Source organism: Mustela nivalis, assembly GCF_964662115.1.
Source record: "Mustela nivalis genome assembly, chromosome: 8".
NCBI classification, from domain to species: Eukaryota; Metazoa; Chordata; class Mammalia; order Carnivora; family Mustelidae; genus Mustela; species Mustela nivalis.
The window spans coordinates 129,006,353-129,027,140 of NC_139027.1; the positions used below are offsets into that span (position 1 = coordinate 129,006,353).

At 49.4% G+C, this 20,788-nt stretch overlaps 1 protein-coding gene across 1 annotated transcript; it reads left to right on the forward strand.

The window, feature by feature from the left end:
• The first annotated feature begins 8,206 nt into the window (after positions 1-8,206).
• Positions 8,207-17,155, forward strand: R3HDML (R3H domain containing like). Its single transcript, XM_082743838.1, has 6 exons — positions 8,207-8,359; positions 9,133-9,439; positions 12,031-12,149; positions 12,268-12,400; positions 14,098-14,213; positions 16,817-17,155. The coding sequence occupies exons 2-6, from the start codon at positions 9,182-9,184 to the stop codon at positions 16,947-16,949; spliced, it is 759 nt and encodes a 252-aa protein (XP_082599964.1). The 5' UTR covers positions 8,207-8,359; positions 9,133-9,181; the 3' UTR covers positions 16,950-17,155.
• Positions 17,156-20,788: the final 3,633 nt, after the last annotated feature.

Genomic DNA, 20,788 nt, shown 5'->3' on the forward strand with positions numbered 1-20,788 from the left:
TGTGGGTGAAATAATTCACTGTGGGATAGGGCGGGGGCGGGCAGCCCAGTAATTCTCCCCATGGGCAGCCCGCTCTGTCCACCACTCCTGGCCTGCTGGCACCAATCTCTTCCTCCTGAGCTCTTTCTTCAATGCCTCCCCCATTCTTAACCTCTGGATACCTCTTTCTGGCTGGAGGGGACAACGAGCCACTCCCTGGGGTGAGGCAGCTGATCAAAGCCTGTGTCTGCCAGAGGCCAGGCTCCCTGCCTGCTGAGTGGGAGGGGGCTGTGTCCTCTGGCTGGGGGTCGTGGGGGTGGTGGGGTGGGGTTGGGGGGGGTGTCCCAGCACACACTAGCCAGGCCGCTCAGCATGTGGACACTGAGGCAGAAGGGCAGGGGGAGGAGGTCCAGGGACCAGGTCTCGCTCATCTGAGAGCGCCAGGGAAAGCCGCAGGAGGGGCTCCCTTGGACCCTACCCCAACCTCACCAATCCTGCTCCCTCCTCCACCCCCACGCACAGTCTCTCTCAACCCAGACCCTCTAATCTCAGGCTTTGGGGCTGAGGTTTTGCTGTCCGGAAAAAACGCTGGTAAAACTGGAAAGAAAGGCCAGGCACTGGATATCCCAGTGTGGTAGATGAAGGGAGAGCACTGGGAAGGGGAGTATAGACAAAGTTCTAGTTCTTTACCTGGGGGGTAGTCAGATGTTTTCTTTAAAAAAATTGATTAAACTATATATTTATATTTTATAAATCGAGTACACTTATTACATTTCACAATATATGAGATGGTATATATTTTTTAAAAGAACACCTAACTGAGAATAAAATACCTAGGTTCTAAGGAGAACCGGTTACTGAGCCTTAATTAAGTGTCCGGCACTGTGCTAAGTGCTTTATTGAATTTGGCTCTTTCTTCTCACCACTAAGGCAAGTACTGCTATTACTTCATTTTGCAAATGCTGGCACAGAGAAGCTAAGAAACTTAGCCAAGGTCACACAGCTGGCAATCCATCAGACCGGGTTTCAGACCAGGGTCAGTATATGCCTCTAGGATGAGTCACTTACCTCTCTGTTTCTTCGTCTGAAAAATGAGATCCCTATAGTGCCAGCTTTGTTGCCCAGATAAATAAGCGAAAACTGACTGTGCTGGGTGTGGTGCATACAGTAGGCACACAATAGGCGCTCACCTTTGAAATAAAGATGCTCATCTATGTCTGCTCAGTAACTTTCGAGACAGACACAGCAAAGGGTCACCGTCCCGACTGAACAGATAAGAAGTCTGACTCTGTTCTCAGGCCATGGAGGAGCCAGGAGGCCCAGAGGTTCCCCCTGGTCCCTTCCCTTCCTTACACTGCTGAACTCTTAAGGTCCAGCAGCAGCAGGGAAGTGGCCGCGGGGCTGGACTCCCGCCCTGCACAGGAATGTGGGGCGCCTCGGCGGTGGTGGCCAGGCGACGGGCGCTGACACTGAGGCTTTTCCGCTCCAGCTGCGCTGGCCGGCGACACAGCAAATTCCGTGACCACACCTGGTCGTGCAGCTGTTCAGACTGGACCCTGAGCACGATTGCCCAGTCCTGGGGCCGCAGGCTCCCCGAGGGCATGGCCTTGGCCTCTAGTGGCCTCCCTCTCTTCTCAGTCAGGAGGCCTCACGCTGGGACTGTGGGCCAGGGCACAGGAGCATGGGGTGCCCCCCTGGGCTAAAGCCTGCCTGGCCAGCCCCAGCCTCCAGTTTCCCCCACTTTTTTTGGGTGGGACAAGTCCTCTCCGACACCCAGGCGGTGAAGGGCTTCTCGGCTCAGCCCGTGAACCTGTTTAGAATCTTTAGTGGGAGGGAGAGGACCAGGAGGGAACTTCAAGGGCATCCTTTTGGTTTCAGGGTTCTGGGGGTCTGTGGGAAATCAGCTCCTAGAAGGTTGGACTGGGATGAACCCCTTCCCTAAAGGGCTAAGTCCTGGTCTGCTCTCCTTCCCAGTCCCCAACCCCCACACGCCAGTCCCCAACCCCCACACCCCAGGCCCCAACCCCCTGGCAGGACTGGACAGAGGGCGAAGCACAAAGGCTGATCTCAGGTCCTCACCCGCCCTGCAGCTGCTGTGGCATCCAAGGCCTCCCCCTCAGCAAGAAAAAGCCTCTGCTTACCTCTGATCCCATCTCTCAACCTCCTTCTTACACTCTCTTATCCCCAGTCTTCCCTATCCTGCCTTTTATTCACTTCCCATGGACCAAATTCCCACCTGCCTCAGAGCCTTTGCTCATACTGTCCTCCCGCCTTGCACTGCTGTCTCCCATCTTGCACTGTTGTTCCCCAGCTTGCACTACTGTCCACTGCCTTGTGCTGTTGTCCCCCACCGCCACCCCTCGGTCCCAGCTTCACCCTCCGCTCACGTTCCTGCTTCTGCTCCATTATCATGTCTGTCATTACCGCTTGTGGCGGGTCTTACACGTTCTGGGGCCATGACTCTTCTGCATGAGGGTTAGAAGCAGCTTGCCAACTTCCTCCAGAAAACTTGGAATTTTGGTTAAGACTGTACTGAATCTAAAGATTAATCTGGTGAGAACTGGCAACGCACCCAAGTTCATTAAAAATGATGTGATGCGAGTCACTGAAGATAGAGACACAAATCACACAACTCCTTCCTCAAAGTGGATTTGCTCATTGTCTTCCTTTTTATTTGATTTCATTTCATGAGAGAAGACCTCATTTGGCCCATTTTGCAGATGAGGAGACTGAGGATCAGAGGAATTACATGACCTCAGAGGAATTACAGGTCCTACTAGTGAGGAAGTGGTGTTGTCTGTATGACACACGAATTTACTCATTGAGTCAGTTTGGTCTGTGGGTTTGGCTTTTGTGTGTCTCAGTTTGTGTGTTTGCGTGGAGGGTGTGTTTCCACTCACCCAACGTAGAAAAACATCTATATTTGAAGATGGATGTGCTGTGAGGTTGAGTGAAATGCAAACGTGTCTGCTCCATTGGATGGTGACGTCTGTCTGTGTTGGTGTTGGGGTCTTTGGTTACATGTGTAGAGTGTTGGGGTTTGGGTGGGTGGATGCGGGGTTATTCCTGTGTACAGCGGAGGAAGTATGTGTTATTGGGGAGACAAGAATGTTATATTTCTGCTGGTGTGTGTTTTTTCTTCTATAGGATTTCATTTTATACTTGTTGAAAGAACTCTTTTAAACAAAGTTTTTTTTTTTTAAAGCACATATAACTCTAAATTTTTTTATTAAGGTGTAACTTAAGTTTAAGTGCTGACATCTCAAGTATGCAACTAGATGAATTCTGACACACATTCACCTGTGTCTTGGATCAAAATATAAGGCAGATACAGCCCCTCAGCAGAAGCTCCCATCCGTACCGCACATGCTAGCCACTTCTAGCTTCTGTTACCTTAAATTCATTTTACTTGTTCATGAGCAGATTGGCAATGCACTCACAGTGTTTGTGTTGGGGGAGGTTAACAGCTAACATTGAACAAATTTTGCTTTGTGTGCTAACATATATCTCATTGAATTCCTCATAATAGCCAAATAAGGCAGCACCTCTTCATTGTTCCCATTTTACAGAGAAGGAGACTGAGGCTCAGAGAGCGCTCGAGCCTGGTCACCTGACACCATGGATCTGTGCCTCACTCACTACTAGACCATCCTGCCTCCTTCTGGGTAACATGCCAACAGGGAGACTCTGTCGTCTGGTGCAGAGGGAGCAAAAGAGGGAGACCAGAGGTGCTGGGGAGTGTGCTTAATTAATTAATTTATTTTAAAGATTTTATTTATTTATTTGACAAAGAGAGACAGCGAGAGAGGAACACAAGCAGAGGGAAGTGGGAGAGGGAGAACCAGGCTTCCTGCCACACTGTATGCCTGATGGGGTGCTTGATCCCAGGATCCTGGGATCATGACCTGAGCTGAAGGCAGATACTTAACAACTGAGCCACCCCGGTGCCCCAAGTGTGCTTTACTTTCCAAGGAGTCACTTTCTCAGCGTCTGTCATGAGGACTCTGCAATTCTTGCTGGGCCAGGAATTACCACCGGCCGTCCAGCCACCGCTGAGCTGCGGAGACACACCACGCCACAGGGGTCGAGTCCCGGGTCCCAGACTTATTTACTGTGTGACTGGGGGCAAGTCGCCTCCCCCTTTGAACCTCACATCTTCAATTGTTTAAAGGAGATTAAAATCCTCATGCATGGTTAATGAAGTAGGTAACAGATAGGAGATGCCACTGTGTATGTGTAGATGACTACGGCTATTATTTTTTTAGAAAACCTTTTTATTGTAAAATAGAACAAGTACAGAAAGTCCCACAAAACAGTGGGGACCCTATAAGGCAAACCTCTTGTAACGACCAGTCAGATCAAGAAATAGGAGCCCCTTGGGGTGCCTGGGTGGCTCTGTCAGTTAAGCATCCGAATCTTGCTGTTGGCTCAAGTCATGATCTCAAGGTTGTAAGATTGGGCTCCATGATGGGGGTCTCTGCATCAGGGGGCTTCAGGTCAGACATGTGTCTTGCTTAAGATTCTCTTTAGGTCCCTCCCCTCCATTCTCCCTCTCTAAAAATAGAAAATTAAAAAAAATAGGAACCCTTCAAATGTCCCACCCTGGTCACAGCCTGACTTACAGTATTTCTTCGTGTTTCCTTACAGTTTTACTGCCCAAGGACATATCCCTAGACCCTCTAGTTTAGTCTTCTCTGTATACAAAAATACAATGTGTATCTTTTAAGTTTTAAGTTTCTACTGATTCCCTCTTCATCCCTTGCATTTTCTTGGTTTATCTTTTGGAAGAATCTGGAGCGTTTATTTTTCACGTGTGCTCCCCTCCCTTCAGCTCCCTCCTCCCCTCCTTGGATGTGGAATGACACAGATCTGGTCTGCCAGTTGCTATGTGACCTTAGATAAGTCACTTAACCTCTCTGAACTTCTTTCCTTAACTGGCAGATCACCCAAAAGCTTCCAGCTTTCTCAGTCTCCTCCCTCAAACACCAGGCTTTTGCTCTGTAGTTTCTACTCTAAAGCGACTTTACAGGGTAAGGATCAGAGAGACGTGGTTCTGGAACCCAGCCTCCAGAACTAGCCCTGCGAACGAGCCCTGTGAACTTGGGCAAATTATTTAACCTCTCTGAGTTTCCTCTTCTTCATCAATAGCATGGGGATTCTGGTACCTAACCCATGAAATTGGAGCAAGACTTACATAAGATCATGCCCGTAAAGCATTTAACACCTGGCTCCTTGTACGTGCCAAACAATCATTGACTGTTACTGCTATTGTTGTTAGCTATTGTTAAGGCTACCATACATGGACTGCTTACTCTGTACCATGCTCTGTGTCCAGTGTCTGAAGATGTACTAACTCATTTAATCCTCCCAACAGTGCCATGAGGCAGCCCCATTTTATAAATGAGGAAACTGAGGCACAGAAAAGTTAAAGACCTTGCCCACCGCCACACAGATAGTCAGCTGTGAACCTTAGGCTGTCTAGATCCAAAGCTGAGCGATCCTGCCTCAATGCTTCTACTCCCTAGAAGAATTTCCCTTTTGCTTGTCCAAGCCCAGAGAAAATTCCAGCAGGGGTGAGGATGGAGCAACAGCTGAATCCAGCGTGATGAAATCCAGAGGTGAGACGGTGTCCCTACCCTAAAGTGAGGTTCCAGCTCAGGGCGTGAATCTGAACCATCTCTGGTTATTTCCTGCCCCACCCCCCTGACCCTTCCGATCTGCTGGTAACCTGCTCAAGTGAACCTGGGAATGGGTTTAGACAAGCAGGACGGCAGAGGAGCTCCCACCGGTGGAGCGGCCTGTGGTGTTGCTACATACCTACCCCGGGGCCATCGTCTGGGTCTCTGTGGATGTGTGAACCTGTGCACTAGGAGATGGGGATTTTGTGTGTAGAGCTGTCTATCTGTCTGTCTGTCTGGGCAGAGGCAGCATGACCAGCCTGCCTGGGTGCACATCCCACCGGCGCCACCCCACTGGCTATGTGACCCCAGAAAATGACTCATCTGTTTGCCCCTTAGTTCCCTCATGTATGTGAAAATGGATAGGATGACAATCATAGTCCCAACCCGATAGAGGTTTCCTGAAGATTCAGTGAGCTCTTCCAGGTAAGGGCTTAAAATAGCACTGGGCGCGGAGATAGGAGCAAATCCGTCTGGCTTCTATGTTTTCAGAGGATTAAATGTGTAAAGGGTGAGTTCCTGTATATGCCTGTGAGGGCACCCGAGGGTGCATGGTAGAAGGGATCTCCGGGGCTGGCAGAAGGAGCTGTTTCTGTGCTTTGTAGGAGGAAGATGTGCTTGTGTGAGGGCGTGCATGTACGGGTGCGTGGTGTGTGCACACGCGAGGCACATGCATTCTGTAACGCGTGAGGTTGTTCACTGTGGACCCCAGTGGCCACACCAACAAGCTCCCAGCCCCAGAACAAGTCCCCGAGGCTCCCTGTGCCTCAGTATCCCCAGCTGTGCAGTGGGTGGGGTTACTACCTCAAAGGCGACCGTGAACACCACTGAACCGCTTCCACGCATGGGAAGTCTGCGCCTGTACAAGTGGGGGAAGCTCCGCTAAGCTTGCTGACAGAGTGGGGCATAATTGTGGGCACTTCTGGGTTTGTAAGAGCCCAGACTGTTCGTGTGTGCCTCCCCTTGGGCTGCAGAGTTCCCTCTGGGTGCCGCAGGTCCCAGCCTGCCATAGGCACAGAAGCCCTGAGGCCAGTTTCTCTCCTGGGACATCTGAGGCCCAGAGAGGGATAGGGCCTTACCTCTGGACACCCAGCACCCTGGAGCCAAGCATCCTTGTCCTTCTGGCATGGTGGTAAAGGCCTGTCCAGGTCAGGGCCGGCACCCCACCCCTCACTGCCTCTGCCTGCCCCCCCTTCCCCGGCGTCCAGCAGGATGGTGTGTGCTTTGGCAGCCGGCACTGTCTGTGCCGGGAGGCTGAGGTTGGGTGGCTGCCCAGGGCGGGAATTCCATGTGTCTGGGGAGAACCCCAGCCTGCAGCCCTTCACGGCCCCCTGGCTCATCGGCACCCGAGGCTGGGTGCTGCCTGGGGATTCTCAGGGGTCACTGGAAGAGGAAACTGAAGGCTTACCAATGCTTCCACTTCCGGATTTTTATATAACATCGTTCTAAGTCTACCATTTCTGTTACAGAAGTATCGCTTGTTGCTTGTGAAGAATGCAAGTCATCAGACAAGAGATACAGTCTTTCTTAACCTAGAAATAAGCAGCTCAGAGACCGAAGGGGTATTAACAACACACAATGCACAAACACACGTACAGACACCTGCAAGCTCATGCGTGTATCTGTACAGACATGCACGCTCACACCTACAATTACACACACTGAGTGCCCCCGTGCGTGTATCTGTACAGAAACACACACGCACACGCACACATAAAATTACACACACTGAGTGCCAGGCACGGTTGTACGGGCTCCACAAGTGTTACTTTGTTTAATTCTCCTAACAGTGCTCTGAGATAGGTACCATTATTACTCCCATTTTACAGATGAGACAGAAAATGACTGAGTAACGTGTTCAAGAGCACCCAGTTAGCCAGTGAAATCATGGGGACTTGAATCCAGATCTGGCACTTAATTGATTAGGCTACCGGGTGCCGTGTTTGAGCAACAGGGTCGTGACTACCCTCCTAGGCTTCTCCCCTTTGCATCAATACTGGTTTGGTCATGAAAACACCATCTTTTTTACATACTAACAGTGCTGGGGGTCAGACTTGTATTTGAATCCTGTCTCTATTGCAGACAAGCTGGCTTGGCTGGGGGCTTGTCCCTTCATCTCCCGGGCTCAGTTTTCTCATCTGTTCAATGGGGAGCTATCGTATCTGCTTCTCAGGGTTGGCTGAGCTTGTGTGTGTGTGACGCACTCAGCCCAGGCCTGGCACATAGTAGGTGCTCGTTAGATGGGGCCAAGTTAATCACCTACTCTGAGGCTGGTCGGCTTTATAGGGAAAACAGTCCAAGAATATTCTCCAGAAGCAAGGCGGCCTCCCTGCTGGGCTCTGGAAGGCAGAGAAAAGCCTCTGCCTCTGGGGTGTCCGAGGTGGAGGGGTGGAATTTCCTCCTGGAGTCCCTGCCATTGCCATATCCCTACCCCAGCCAGAGGCTCAGCCCCAGCCCCCCGCACACCCCACCCCGGGTGGAAGAGGGACCGGCAGAGGCGCCAGAGGGTGGGCGGGGGAAAGCCCACAGATGGGCAGGCGGAGCCTCGGTCCAAGTCCGGCCTGGATGCAAGGGGAGGGGGCAGATGCCATCAGCTCCCAGGGGACCATTAAAGTCGCTGCGCTGCCAGGCGGGCCAGGGTGTCTGCCGTGTTCCCCGGGTCCTCGGAGCCTGCTGCCACCCTCCTGGGCAGCCCGGCCTGGGTACGCGCCCCCGGGAAGGGAAGCGGCTGTCTGGTCTCCTGCACTCTGGTCCCTGGCTCTCTTCTCTTCAGCTCGTTTCTCCCTGTCTTCTCTTCCCCTGGTGTCCTTCCTTCCCCTGGTGGTTTTTTTGTGTGTGTGTGTGTGTTTTTTTTCCTCTCTCCCTCTGCCTCTGTCTCTCCCACATTCCTTCTTTCTCCCCTTCACTGTCTCCCATTCTTTCCTTATCTTTCCACCTTTCTGTTCCCATCATCCCTGTGCTCTGTACCTTTTTATTCAGATGACTTTTGGGTCTCTCTCATTACTTCCTCTCTGCTTCTCTTCTTCTTTTCCTCTTTCATCCTCTGCCATCTGGCTCTTCCTGTGTCTCACTCTCAATCCCCCAAACGCAGCAACTCAGGGACCAGAGGGCGCTGCACTCCGCCCCAGGGAAGGTTGGCCCTGCCCCTCTGAGGGCATCGACAGAGCCCGCTTGCAGAAGAGAGTGCCCAAGCTGGAGAGGACTGGTGTCTGTCTCCTGGGCTGGTGGGAGGGCGTCCTGGCTTTGAAGTGGTGGCCCCACCTGCATCCCATGGCCTGATCCGGATTAGTTACTGTCCAGGCATTTCCTTCCATCACCCAATTCACTGAGCGCACCGGGGCGGGAAGGATGGGGTGTTGGGCGCTAGGACTAGAGCTGAGTCAGGAGATCTTTGCCAAGTTCCCAGGGGTAAGCATCCTTGGGGTGGCAATGCTGAACACTCAGGGTTTGGTGCCCTCATGCCCACCCCCTCCAGGCAGCCAGCTCTGACTGCACGAGGTGACGTGTGACCCTTCCAGCCAGCTATGTCCCTTCTGCCCAGCACCGTGGGCCTGGCAGGCCTGCTCTTCTGGGCAGGCCAGACAGTGAATGCCTTGATGCCCAATGCCACCGTGGCACTGGCCTGGACCGAGGGCACAGCAGTGCGGCCCCTGAGTGGCCTGGGGGTGCCCCGGTACCGGCGGAAGCGGCACATCTCTGCCGGGGACATGAGTGCCCTACTGGATTTTCACAACCACATCCGGGCCAGTGTGCACCCACCCGCGGCCAACATGGAGTACATGGTGAGTTCCCACATCCTCCCCTGTGCCCAGCCAATGCCAGTCAACTCAGTGTGTTCTGGAAGTGCTGGACCATTTGCCAGCCTGGCCCCACTAACCAGTATCTGGGTGTCTGGGTCCTGCTGAAAGGCCAGGAATTAGTCTACCCATTTTATGGATGAGAAAACAAAGGTGGTTGCACAGGTCCTCCCTGGAAGCAGGGTCAGCAGGCTGCTAGGTATGGACAGTCCACTGTGTGTCTAGCCATAACCTACACACAGTCCTGAGGCACTTCCTTCGAGGTGGGGATTGTCCTCTCTGTTTTCCGATAAAGAAATTGAGATGCAGAGATTTAATTTGCCAAAGGTCATCCAGTTGGGATTCTAACCCAGCTGTGCTTGTTGTGGTCTTAACAGATACAATAACCACCGCCCCCCCACCCCCACCCCCACCAAGCATTTGGGCTCCCTGCTGGGGACCTGCAGGGGTTTGGTGGCTGGAGCTCTCGGTACTATTGTCTCTTTGCTTTAGGGGTCTGATGGACACTTAGCAAGCCTGTGGAGGCAGAGTTTGGGGACTGGCACCAGGAAAACAGGCAGCTGACCTGCTACAGAAGCTGAAATGTGTTCCCTTAAAGAGGCAGGGCCAGTAGCTGTCACCCCAGTCCCCCAGAAGCCAGACTCTGGGAGTGGAGGAGGGGAACTTTCTCGTTATCACAGTCCTCCTCCAGGCCCTTTGTCCCAAATCAGCCTAGAGAGATAGGCTTCTAGCCCACCCACAGATTTCTTTAGGGAAAGAGCTTGTCAATCCACCTCCTCTAAGGCAAATATGTGCTACTCCACAGCCTGAAAATTCCTATGCTTTTACGATGTGTCCAATCACTTAGGTACTGGCTGCTGCTTGGAGCCCGGTACCGTGCAAAGCCTCATGGGCTCTGCTGAGAATAGGATGGACGCGTTTCTTCCCTCATGGGGATGATAGAAAACAAATCCACAACGCAAGATCTGGATAATATAATGTCAAGGAGGAATGGGTGTTGGGAAGGGGTGGGGATAGGAGCCAGAATGGCAGGCAGCTAAAGGTGGAGGATTATTAACTTGCACATTGAAGGACTCATTCACTCATTAGCACGGTGATGGGCACATGGAAGGTCCTTCAGTTTTCAAACAACGATGCATTTCTTGTGTGTGCAAGGCACTCATCCTGACAAGTATTTATTTATTGCATGCATGGTGGGACAGAGAGCGCTAAGTATCTCCCCTTGGACCCCAGTAGGGTCAGTGAATGAGGGTGTGACATTAGCATGCCCCTTCCCTCAGTTTACCCCTTTGTTGCATGAAGGAAACATTCCTCTGCTTTCCCTAAGAGTATGCCTGGGACGACCCTGGGGATGTGTTTGGACCGCTCTCTTGGTAGCTCTGTGTTGTCTTTACTAGCGGCTTCTGCCCACAGGACAGGTGTCTGACTAAGTACCCTTTGCTCCAGGAACGCTTTCTCTCCCACAGCCTCCCCAAAAGGTCCAGTCCCCTGTTTTACATTCTCACAGCCACCAGGGTGGTAATGATTATTTACTGTCTCATCTCCTTGCTAGACTGGGAGTCCCCGGCGCCTGGAAATATTGTTCAATATTTGCTGAATGAACCAATAAGACGAATGAATGACTAATATCTCAGAGAATCCCAGGAAGTCAGAGTGGAAGGAAATGGGTCTTTTTTTTTTAAAGCGATGCTTTTTCAGGTTATACAATTTGGGGCATTCACGCACTGGACAATTATGAAGCTGTTAGGAGGGGTGAGGAGGGTATTCTCTATATGCTGATGTGAAATAACCAGTAAGATAACCTCTTTGGTTGAGTGAAAACAGCAAGAAGCCTGATAGAATGTCTGGCCGGCTGCCTTTGTAAAATATATATATATATACTTATATATACTTAATTATATACAATTATATATACTTATATAATTACATGTGTTTGTTTGTGTGTGTGTGTGTGTGTATACATATATATGTATATATTTGTACAGCTATAGAATATTTCTGGAAGAGGACTCCAAAAGTCACAGTGATGGTCACCTCTAGTGGGCAGGATGGCTGGGGGGGACCAAGGACGGGACTGAGATGACAGACTTTCCACTTTTCCTCCTTTGGGGATCTCATATATTATAGTTGTGCCTGTTTTCACTATTCAGAAAAAAAAAATTTGAATTCAAATATTTAATGTCAAAAGAAATTTGTTTTAAGAATACAATAAATACGATAAAAAGCCAGTTCCCTCCCCATCACCCTGGGCTCGGCCGCTTCTAGAGCCCGCTAACTCCTGGACCAACAGCCTGGGACGTCCTCAGAGCAGAGAACCCCCAGCCTGAAGTCCCATGTGGGGGAAAAGGTGCCGGAAGAGGAGTCAGAGATCTGGGTGTGGGTCTTGGCTCTGGTGTGGACTTGGAAGTTCTAGGCCTTCTCTGACTCCAAGTGCTCTAAGCTGTTGAGTGGATTCGGCGCAGGGTTTCAAGGAGATGGAGGACGACGAGGGGCACCAGGGAAACGCGTGTCTCTGCACACAGCTGGGATGATGGGGGTTGTCCCCCTGGGGAATCTCATGGCCTTTCTCTCCCCAGGTCTGGGACGAGCGGCTGGCCAGGTCCGCTGAGGCCTGGGCCACCCAGTGCATCTGGGCCCACGGGCCCTCCCAGCTGACGAGATACGTGGGCCAGAACCTCTCCATCCATTCTGGCCGGTGAGTGACCTTCTACCCTTCCTTCTCTCGGTGACTCCACAAAGTCACCGAACAAGGTGGTGGCAGAGCACCTTTTCCGCTCCCCAGCAGGGGTCTTCCAGCTTCTCTCTCTCCCCAGGTACCGCTCTGTGGTGGACCTCGTGAAGTCTTGGTCCGAGGAGAAGCGCCATTACTCGTTTCCGGCCCCCAGGGACTGTCGGCCGCGCTGCCCCTGGCGCTGCAGCGGCCCCGTCTGCTCCCACTATACCCAGGTACGCCTCTGGGGGATGAACGGCCGAGGAGAACAAATCCTGCTAGCTTAGAAGACAGAGAATGTGGTGGGACGGAAATGATAGAACAGAGGCCCTATGGACCTCCTTTCACACAATAAGCACAGTCCCGGAAAGTTGTATGTAGACTGAGTTGAGCTGACTGGATCTCGTTCTGAGTGTCTTAGGTGGGCTGACCAGATTGTTTGACCTCCAAAATGGAGCTGTGGTCTGACAAATCAAGAATCCTTCTGAATTCAATAGCTCCAAACATTTTCTAGTATTTTCTGTCTTCTAAGGATATTATTATCACCATCACCATCATCATCATCATCATCATCACCATCATCATCATTTTAAGTAGGCTCCACACCCAGCATGGAGCCCAATGTGAGGCCTGAACTCATAGCCCTGAGATCAAGACTTGAGCCAAGATCAAGAGTCAGACATTTAACCCACTGAGCCACACGGGTACCCCTAAGATCCCACTATCTTAAAAAAAAAAAGAAATGCTAAAATAAAATGACAAAAATTGTAGTATATTTTGAGTGTTCATATTGAATATGTTACCACTTGTTACACAAAAAAAATATAACATGGGGGCGCCTGGATGGCTCAGTGGGTTAAAGCCTCTGTTTTCGGCTCAGGTCGTGATCCCAGCGTCCTGGGATTGAGCCCTGCATCAGGCTCTCTACTCAGCGGGGAGCCTGCTTCCCTTGCTCTCTCTCTCTCTGCCTGCCTCTGTGCCTCCTTGTGATCTCTGTCTGTCAAATAAATAAATAAACTCTTAAAAAATATATATAACATGATATAATGTTGCAGGAAATGGGACCGAAACTTCCCACTGTAAGACAAATATTTTTTTTCAGTCTGTCCATTTCTTTGTGACTCATGTGGAGTTATAGTCAAAAAACTACATTGGAGACCCTGTAGGAACTGTGAGGCCTAAAGCACGTGTCCTTCCTGAGATCCCAGGAAATACTATTACCTTCATCTTACCAAAGAAGCAAGTGGGGCATGGCATGGTTATTTGACTTGGTCAAACTCACATGCTAGTGATACGGAGATTCTAATCAGTCTGTCCATTTCTTTGTGACTCATGTGGAGTTATAGTCAAAAAACTACATTGGAGACCCTGTAGGAACTATGAGGCCTAAAGCACGTGTCCTTCCTGAGATCCCAGGAAATACTATTACCTTCATCTTACCAAAGAAGCAAGTGGGGCATGGCATGGTTATTTGACTTGGTCAAACTCACACGCTAGTGATACGGAGATTCTAATCCAAGGCTCTCTAACTCCAAAGTTTGTGTTTTAACCTTCAACAGAATAATGATTTTCCAGTGGTTGCTAGGGAAAAAAAGGAAGAAAAAAAGTAATAGAACAGTATAGAAAATAATAGCATGTATCACGTATGCAAAGATTAAGCGTTGGTCCACAAAACTTTTGTCTCAACTCTGTGTGCATGTTGTGCACTGAGTAACAATCTAAAATTCATGCCTTACTGTTGGTTTTAGTAAAAAACAAAAAAGCTTGAGAAACAACGCCGCACAATGTGTCTTCAGGAATACTGGGACAGGCGGATTGCCGCCCCCAGAAAGACCTCAGTTACCCTGAACCTTGTCCAGCAGCTTCTGAATCCCAAGGAGCTTGGGTCTCTCTACGTCCTTCTCAAAGCCTCCTTGTCATTATCCTTCCTCAGATGGTGTGGGCATCCTCCAATCGGCTGGGCTGTGCCATCCACACCTGTGGCAGCATCAACGTCTGGGGCAGCACCTGGCGTCACGCAGTGTACCTGGTCTGCAACTATGCCATTAAGTAAGTACAGCACGGAGGTAGGGGGCTGTGGGGCAGGGGATGGACCCTGAGAGGAATGGGCAGAATTCCAAGAAAAGGAAGACACCCAGGACACCCTGCCTTCTTCCATTCTAAGTAGCCTCAATACCATACAATCTGGTAGTTTTAGAGTCAATTAATAATTCTTTTTATTTTATAAGATTTTATTTATTTGACAGACAGAGATCACAAGTAGGCAGAGAGGCAGGCAGAGAGAGGAGGAAGCAGGCTCCCTGCCTGAATACTGGGGCAGGCGGATTGCCGCCCCCAGAGCCTGAAGTGGGACTTGATCGCAGGATCCTGGGATCATGACCTGAGCCGAAGGCAGAGGCTTTAACCCACTGAGCCACCCAGACACCCCCAATAATTCTTTTTCTTTACCCAAATTGCAAAAGTGCTTGGGAGATAGAGGACCAAGGCAGGTGGACAGGCAGCCTCTCCGATGAAGTCAATAGTAGAGAATACCGTTTAGATGCAACGGACAAGTGGGCGTGCAAATATCTCACTCTTGAATTAGATCTGCTTACCCACTGCCTGGCCACACATGACAGCCCCCGTCCTCTTCCAACAAGGCCAGCTAGACCCTCCAAGCTTGTCATAGGAAGTAGAGCAACCAGGAACACGTGTGTCCCATACCCAAGCAGATCCCAAAGGCAAAGAAAAGGAGAAACAGAATGAACATACTCCGCTCCTCCCTTCAGGCCCTCCAATCAGCTTTGTGGGAGTGGGGCCATGAGTGCCCTTCGTAGGCAAGTCTCTTGGAAACATGGAGAAAGAAGGATGGACGTTCCCAGCCAATGTACAGTATACAAACTTGCCAGCATTACAGATGCGCATATAAAAACAAGAACAAATTCTAAGTAAACATGATATTTAGAATTGCAAAATTACATGCTGATGGCACCTTTTACTTTCAAGTAGCCGTTGACCATTTACAAGGTATTTTCACCTCATTATCTTATTGAAGAGACGAAAGAGAAAGAAGGAAGGAAAAAGGGAGGGATACTGGGAAAATGTTTTCCTTTTTTAAGAAGAAGAAATTGAGGACCAGAGAGGTTAAGTAATATGCAAAAATCACAAAGCCAGGAGGTAGCAGAGCTGTTCGAAACACAAGTCTTGATGTCAAGTCTACGTTCTGTCTGCTATACTATTCCAATGTTCTAGAAATCACTGGTAGCCTGAACACAAATGCTCAAGCTATTTATTTGTTAATGGTGACATCAATTAACAAAGTATAGAGCCCAGTTTTATCAGACACAAAAATACAAAACAAACCTCATTACAAATAGCTTAAGGGACTGTTTCAATTTGCTGATACATGGAATTTTTGTAGCACTGAGTAGTAACACTATAGTTGTTAAGATTTTTATGCTCTGGGGTCAAGACTGTCAGGGTTCAAATTTGTGACTTAACTTCTACATGCCTGTTTCTTCATCTGCAAAATGGGAATAAAATAATACCTACTCTGTGAATTGTTGAGAAAAGTAAGTGATCTGACCCAGGTAACCCCCCTGGGCTCATGATGGCAGATTACATAGCGGTGTTTCCTGCTATGACCAGATCTGGGTGTGGTGTCCCATGTGTATACAGCGTGTCCATGTGTATATGAGGACTACGGATAAAGCATTTTCCCCCTCTATAGACCTCCATCTCCTCTTTTAAAATAAGGCTGATCCTACCTGTCTCACAGAGGATCCCAGGACATAGCTGTCCATAGTACATGCTCAGTAAATGATGGCTGTGGATATAATTGGGTTATAAACTCTTTAACGGTGGGAAATAGACCTGATTCATTTCTGTATCCTTTTACTACAGTGATTTCAACCTTCTTCTCCTTCTTTAAGCAAAGCTTTTTTCTAAGTGGTTTAATTGAACAACAAAAAAAGATTGACTTTTATTCCAATCTTCCCAGGTGTTTCTACTTCCCACATTCCCTGCCTCCAAACTTCTGGGAGCACCTTTTGAAAGCTATGCACTCACAGCATCTGGCACAAATCCTGATGCTCGATAGCTGCTCCGGAAGTGTTTGTTGAATGAATAAGTGAACGAACCCTATGTAAAACCAGAGATGCATACCTTTTTTTTTTTTAAGATTTTATTTATTTATTTGACAGAGATCACAAGTAGGCAGAGAGGCAGGCAGAGAGAGGAGGAAGCAGGCTCCCTGCTGAGCAGAGAGCCCACTCGTGGCTCAATCCCAGGACCAGGGCTCAATCCCAGGACCCTGAGATCATGACCTGAGCTGAAGGCAGAGGTTTAACCCACTGAGCCAACCAGGCACCCCTTAAGTGGCTGGGTTGGGTGGAAGGAATAAGAAAATCAGCACTTTCTGAAGAGTCACGTATTGGTCAGGCACTGTGTTAGGTGTGGGCCTACATGGCCCCATTATCTGATCTTTGCTGCCTCTCTGTGAGAAGGGGAGTCTTCTATTAGTTTTACAGATGAAGAAACCAAGGCTTGCAGATGTGACTTGCCCCAGGGAACATAGCCAGTCAGCAGAGGGGCTGAGATTTGGAAACGTGTCTGAAGGCTGCCCACATTAACTCTCCTCTGTCCCTGTCTCCTCCGTACCTTTTCTCTTCCAGAGGCAACTGGATTGGCGAGGCACCATACAAGATGGGAAGGCCATGTTCTGCCTGCCCCCCAAGTTACCAAGGCACCTGTAGTAGCAACATGTGCTTCTCCAGACCCAAATCCAATCAGCTTCTGTGGGTCTAACTTTTCCCCAGGCTCGGGGGAGGCAGGGGAGCACTGGCCCTACCCTAAAGGCTCCCTCCCCAAAGACCAGATGAACGCATAATTGCTTTTGTAAAGGACATTACTGAGCTCTCTCCACTGATCTGAACTTTCCCTCCTGATTCCTTCCATTCCTGAAAGGTCCAGCATGCGTCTGAAGAAGCAACCTCCTGGCCTTCTTTGTTCTACCTGCATTCTCCTCCCCGGCTTCTGGGAAAAAGGCCTGCCTCTTTCATTGACTCTGCTCAGAGAGCCAGAGCTGGTTGGAGCCCACTCTTGGGTCCCAAACCCACATGTCTTTGTCCATCCAGCGAAGGGGATTTATTAAATAATCTTTAGCCTGAAACCCACTTTCATTCACGCAGTAATAGCTAGATTTCGAGGACTTGTGGTTTGCTCCTTGTTGGGAACGTCTCAGGTCCAAGCTTTAAAAGAAAAAAAAAATGATATTGACTAGTGGATTCAGGACCCCCTTTTACAGATGTGTACACTGAGGCTCTGCAAAGGGGTGTGACCTACTGAGAGCCACAGCAACTTGTCCCCAGCAGCACCCAGGCTGGAGCACAGGCCCTGACAGCCCTTGCAGGCTGTTGGATCCCTCTCCGAGCATCTGGACAGAGAGTGCAAAACCAGAGCTGGCCGGCAGGGGTGAGGTGGGGTAGGGGACGGGACTGTCTTCTGGGCCTTTTTCTCTATCACTCCACCTGTCGGCCTGTCTATCTGTCTCTTTCTCCCCCACACTCCCTGTAGAATCTCATTCTCATTCCCATAAACCATTTCCTCTCTCCCCACCCCACCCCACCCAGATATCACAACACACAAAAGTCCTTTTGTTTCCAGAGATAGTAAAATCTCCCCCTCAGACCTTGCCCTCCAGCTGGGGCCCCACTCCCTGCTTGGCCAGAGAGCACTCCAGTCAAACGGGCCCCTACGTCCCGCTGGATGGAGTCAGTTTTCTTCCCTCTTGGTCCTTCCCACTGAGGCTAGGGTCCTTGCATGTCAACAAGCACCCCCCTGTCCCTGGCCCCCAATAAAGTCCTTTGAGATCTAATGCAGTGGTTCTTTCTAGTCCCCCCCACCCCCCCAATCTCTCAGCTCCTAGAGCAGGGTCAAAAAAAAAGGAGGGAAGGAGATTGAGTAGGTGGAGATGGAGTGAAGGCAAAACAGGCTCCAGGGAAAGGCCAGGAGAGGGGGCTAACAGCCCCCGCTTTGTGCTGGGCACAACTAGCTCAGTGCACCAAGCACAGGTGTGTATTACTATCCCCTTTTACTGATCAGATAAATGAGGCTTTGGCGGACGGCCCATTTCCAAATGTTGGAAATGGGTAAAGAGAAACAAGGATGCTGTTGTGAGTTTATCATTTGCAGATTATTTCCTTCTTCATTTGGGGGGCGGGAGTATTTTCATTTATAAAACAATGGTGATAGGGCACCTGCGTGGCTCAGTGGTTAAGCATCTGCCTTCAGCTCAGGTCTGGATCCCAGGGTCCTCAGATGGAGCCCCACATCGGGCTCCCTGCTCAGCGGGAAGCCTGCTTCTCCCTCTCCCACTCCCCCTGCTTGGGTTCCCTCTCTCGCTGTCTCTGTCAAATAAGCAAATAAAATCTTTTTAAAAAATGGTGATGATTGATGTTAGATTTTTAAAAAATATATTAATGTCTTTATATTGGGGAGGGGAAAGGCTTGCTAGCCCTATGCCAATTTCCTGAAATGTTCTGAAAATTTAAGTGGCATGTGACCTTGAATTAAATGGTGTACGTAAGGTTATATAACTAGTAGGGAGCAAGCATAGGATTTGAATTTCGCTTCATCTGAACTCAAAGCCTGTGTGATTTTGGCTGCCCCACATTACAGACATAACAACTGAAGTTCAAGAAGCTGAATTTGAATATGTTCTGTGTGACACAGAATCCCAGTGTCCTAACGCATCTCCTTGCTGCTTCTCAGCTAAGGGAGAAACTCAGAGATTGGACAAAGGTAGGGACAATTAAGCAAAAGGTGCCATAGTAAGGGGTGGGAATTCCAGATGACCTCTGGGAGCTGCCCTTGAGAAGAGTCAGTGGCAACAGAGCAATGAGGTGGTTGGCCTTGCTTAGCTAGCCAAGGTCTGGATCCTGCAGACCTGGGGGTGGGGACTCAGGGTGAGGGGGGTTGCTCATAGCATCCTGGTTGGTAGAGCCGCTGTTCTGACTGAAGGGGAGCTTTTGCTGCAAGAAATCTGTAACAACATTGAAGCTTCTGTAGTATTTTATACGTTTTGAAGATCTTCATAGCCTAGTCTCCTTTGATTCCTTGTTTGTTCACACACTCAATCATCCACTGAGAGGGTTAAGAGCACAGACTCCAGAGCCAGATTGCCTATGTACAAATTTAACTTAGTGGCTAAGTGTGCTTGGGTAAGTTACCACAAGCTCTGAGTGCCTGTCTCATCTGTAAGTGGGGACACTAATAGTATCTGCCTCATGAGGTCATTCAACATATTAAACAAATGAGTGCATGGAAAGCACTTACAGTAGTGTCTGGCATATAATAAATACTGTAACAAGGTCAGTTCTGAGCACAGCAGTCACTACTATATAGATCAGGGCAGACAAACTATGTCTTATAAGCCAAATCTGGCCCACTGCCTATTTTTATAAATAAAGTTTTATTAGAATACAGCCATGCTCATTTGCTTATCTGTCGTCTGTGGCTGATTTCATGCTTCCACAGCAGACATGAGTAGTGGCCAGAGACTACAAAGCTAAAGCCCCAAATTTATACTATCTGGCCATTTATAGAAAGCATTTATTGACTCCTGAGATCTATAATGTCCTTATGCTCCTGGAGCTTGTAATTGTAGTATAAAAGTCAGGCATTAAACAGAAGATGAATACAAATAATTTATTGTAATGGAAGTAAGTGCCATCTGGGAGAAGAACCATGAATTACAAGAGTGCTGTCTAAACTACAATGGGTAGTCACGTGGGTCTTCTGCAGAGAGATGTGGTTTTGTGTTTTAAAAGATTTTATTTATTTATTTATTTATTTGAGAGAGGGAGAGAGAGAGTTGCACATGCATTTGTGCAAGGTCAGTTGGGGCCGGGGGCGGAGAGGCAGAGGGAGAGAATCCCAAGCAGACTGTGTGTTGAGTGGAGCCCTATGCGGAACTCGAATCCACGTCCCTGAGACCATGACCCAGTGGAAATCAAGAGTTGGATGCTCAAATGACTGAGCCGCTGAGGCACCCTGCGACATGTGTTTTGATGAAGAAAAGAAGCTGGTCAGGCTCTAAGGCAGTAATGACAATGTGGGTGAAAAGCTGGGGCAGAGAGCACAGAGCAAGTTCAGGTTCTAAAACAAGCCTGCTATGTGAGAAGGAAAGAGAGTGAACTGACCCTGGGAGGCGAGGCAGGGGCCAAGTCAGGAATAATCTTGGAGCTTCACTCAAGGACAATGGAGAGGCATAGCAGGATGATAACAGTGGGATGACATATCATATTTGCACTTGAAAACATAATTCTGCTGCATTCAAGGGGAACAGATTTGACAGGGTCAGAGTAGATGCTAGGATCCAGGTAAAAGGCTATTTCAAGCATCCAGGTGAGAAATGAGGATGGTGGGGCACCTTTGTGGCTCAGTTAAGCATCAGACTCTTGATTTCAGCTCAGGTCATGATTTTGTGGTCTTGAGATGGAGGAGATGGAGCCCCGCATCAGAACTGGGGGGGCGGTCATGCTCAGCAGGGAGTCTGCTTGAGATTCTCCTCCTCTTCCTCTGCCCCCTCCCCACTTCTGTATGCGCACCAGAAAGAAAGAAAGAAAAAAAGAGAGAGAGAGAGA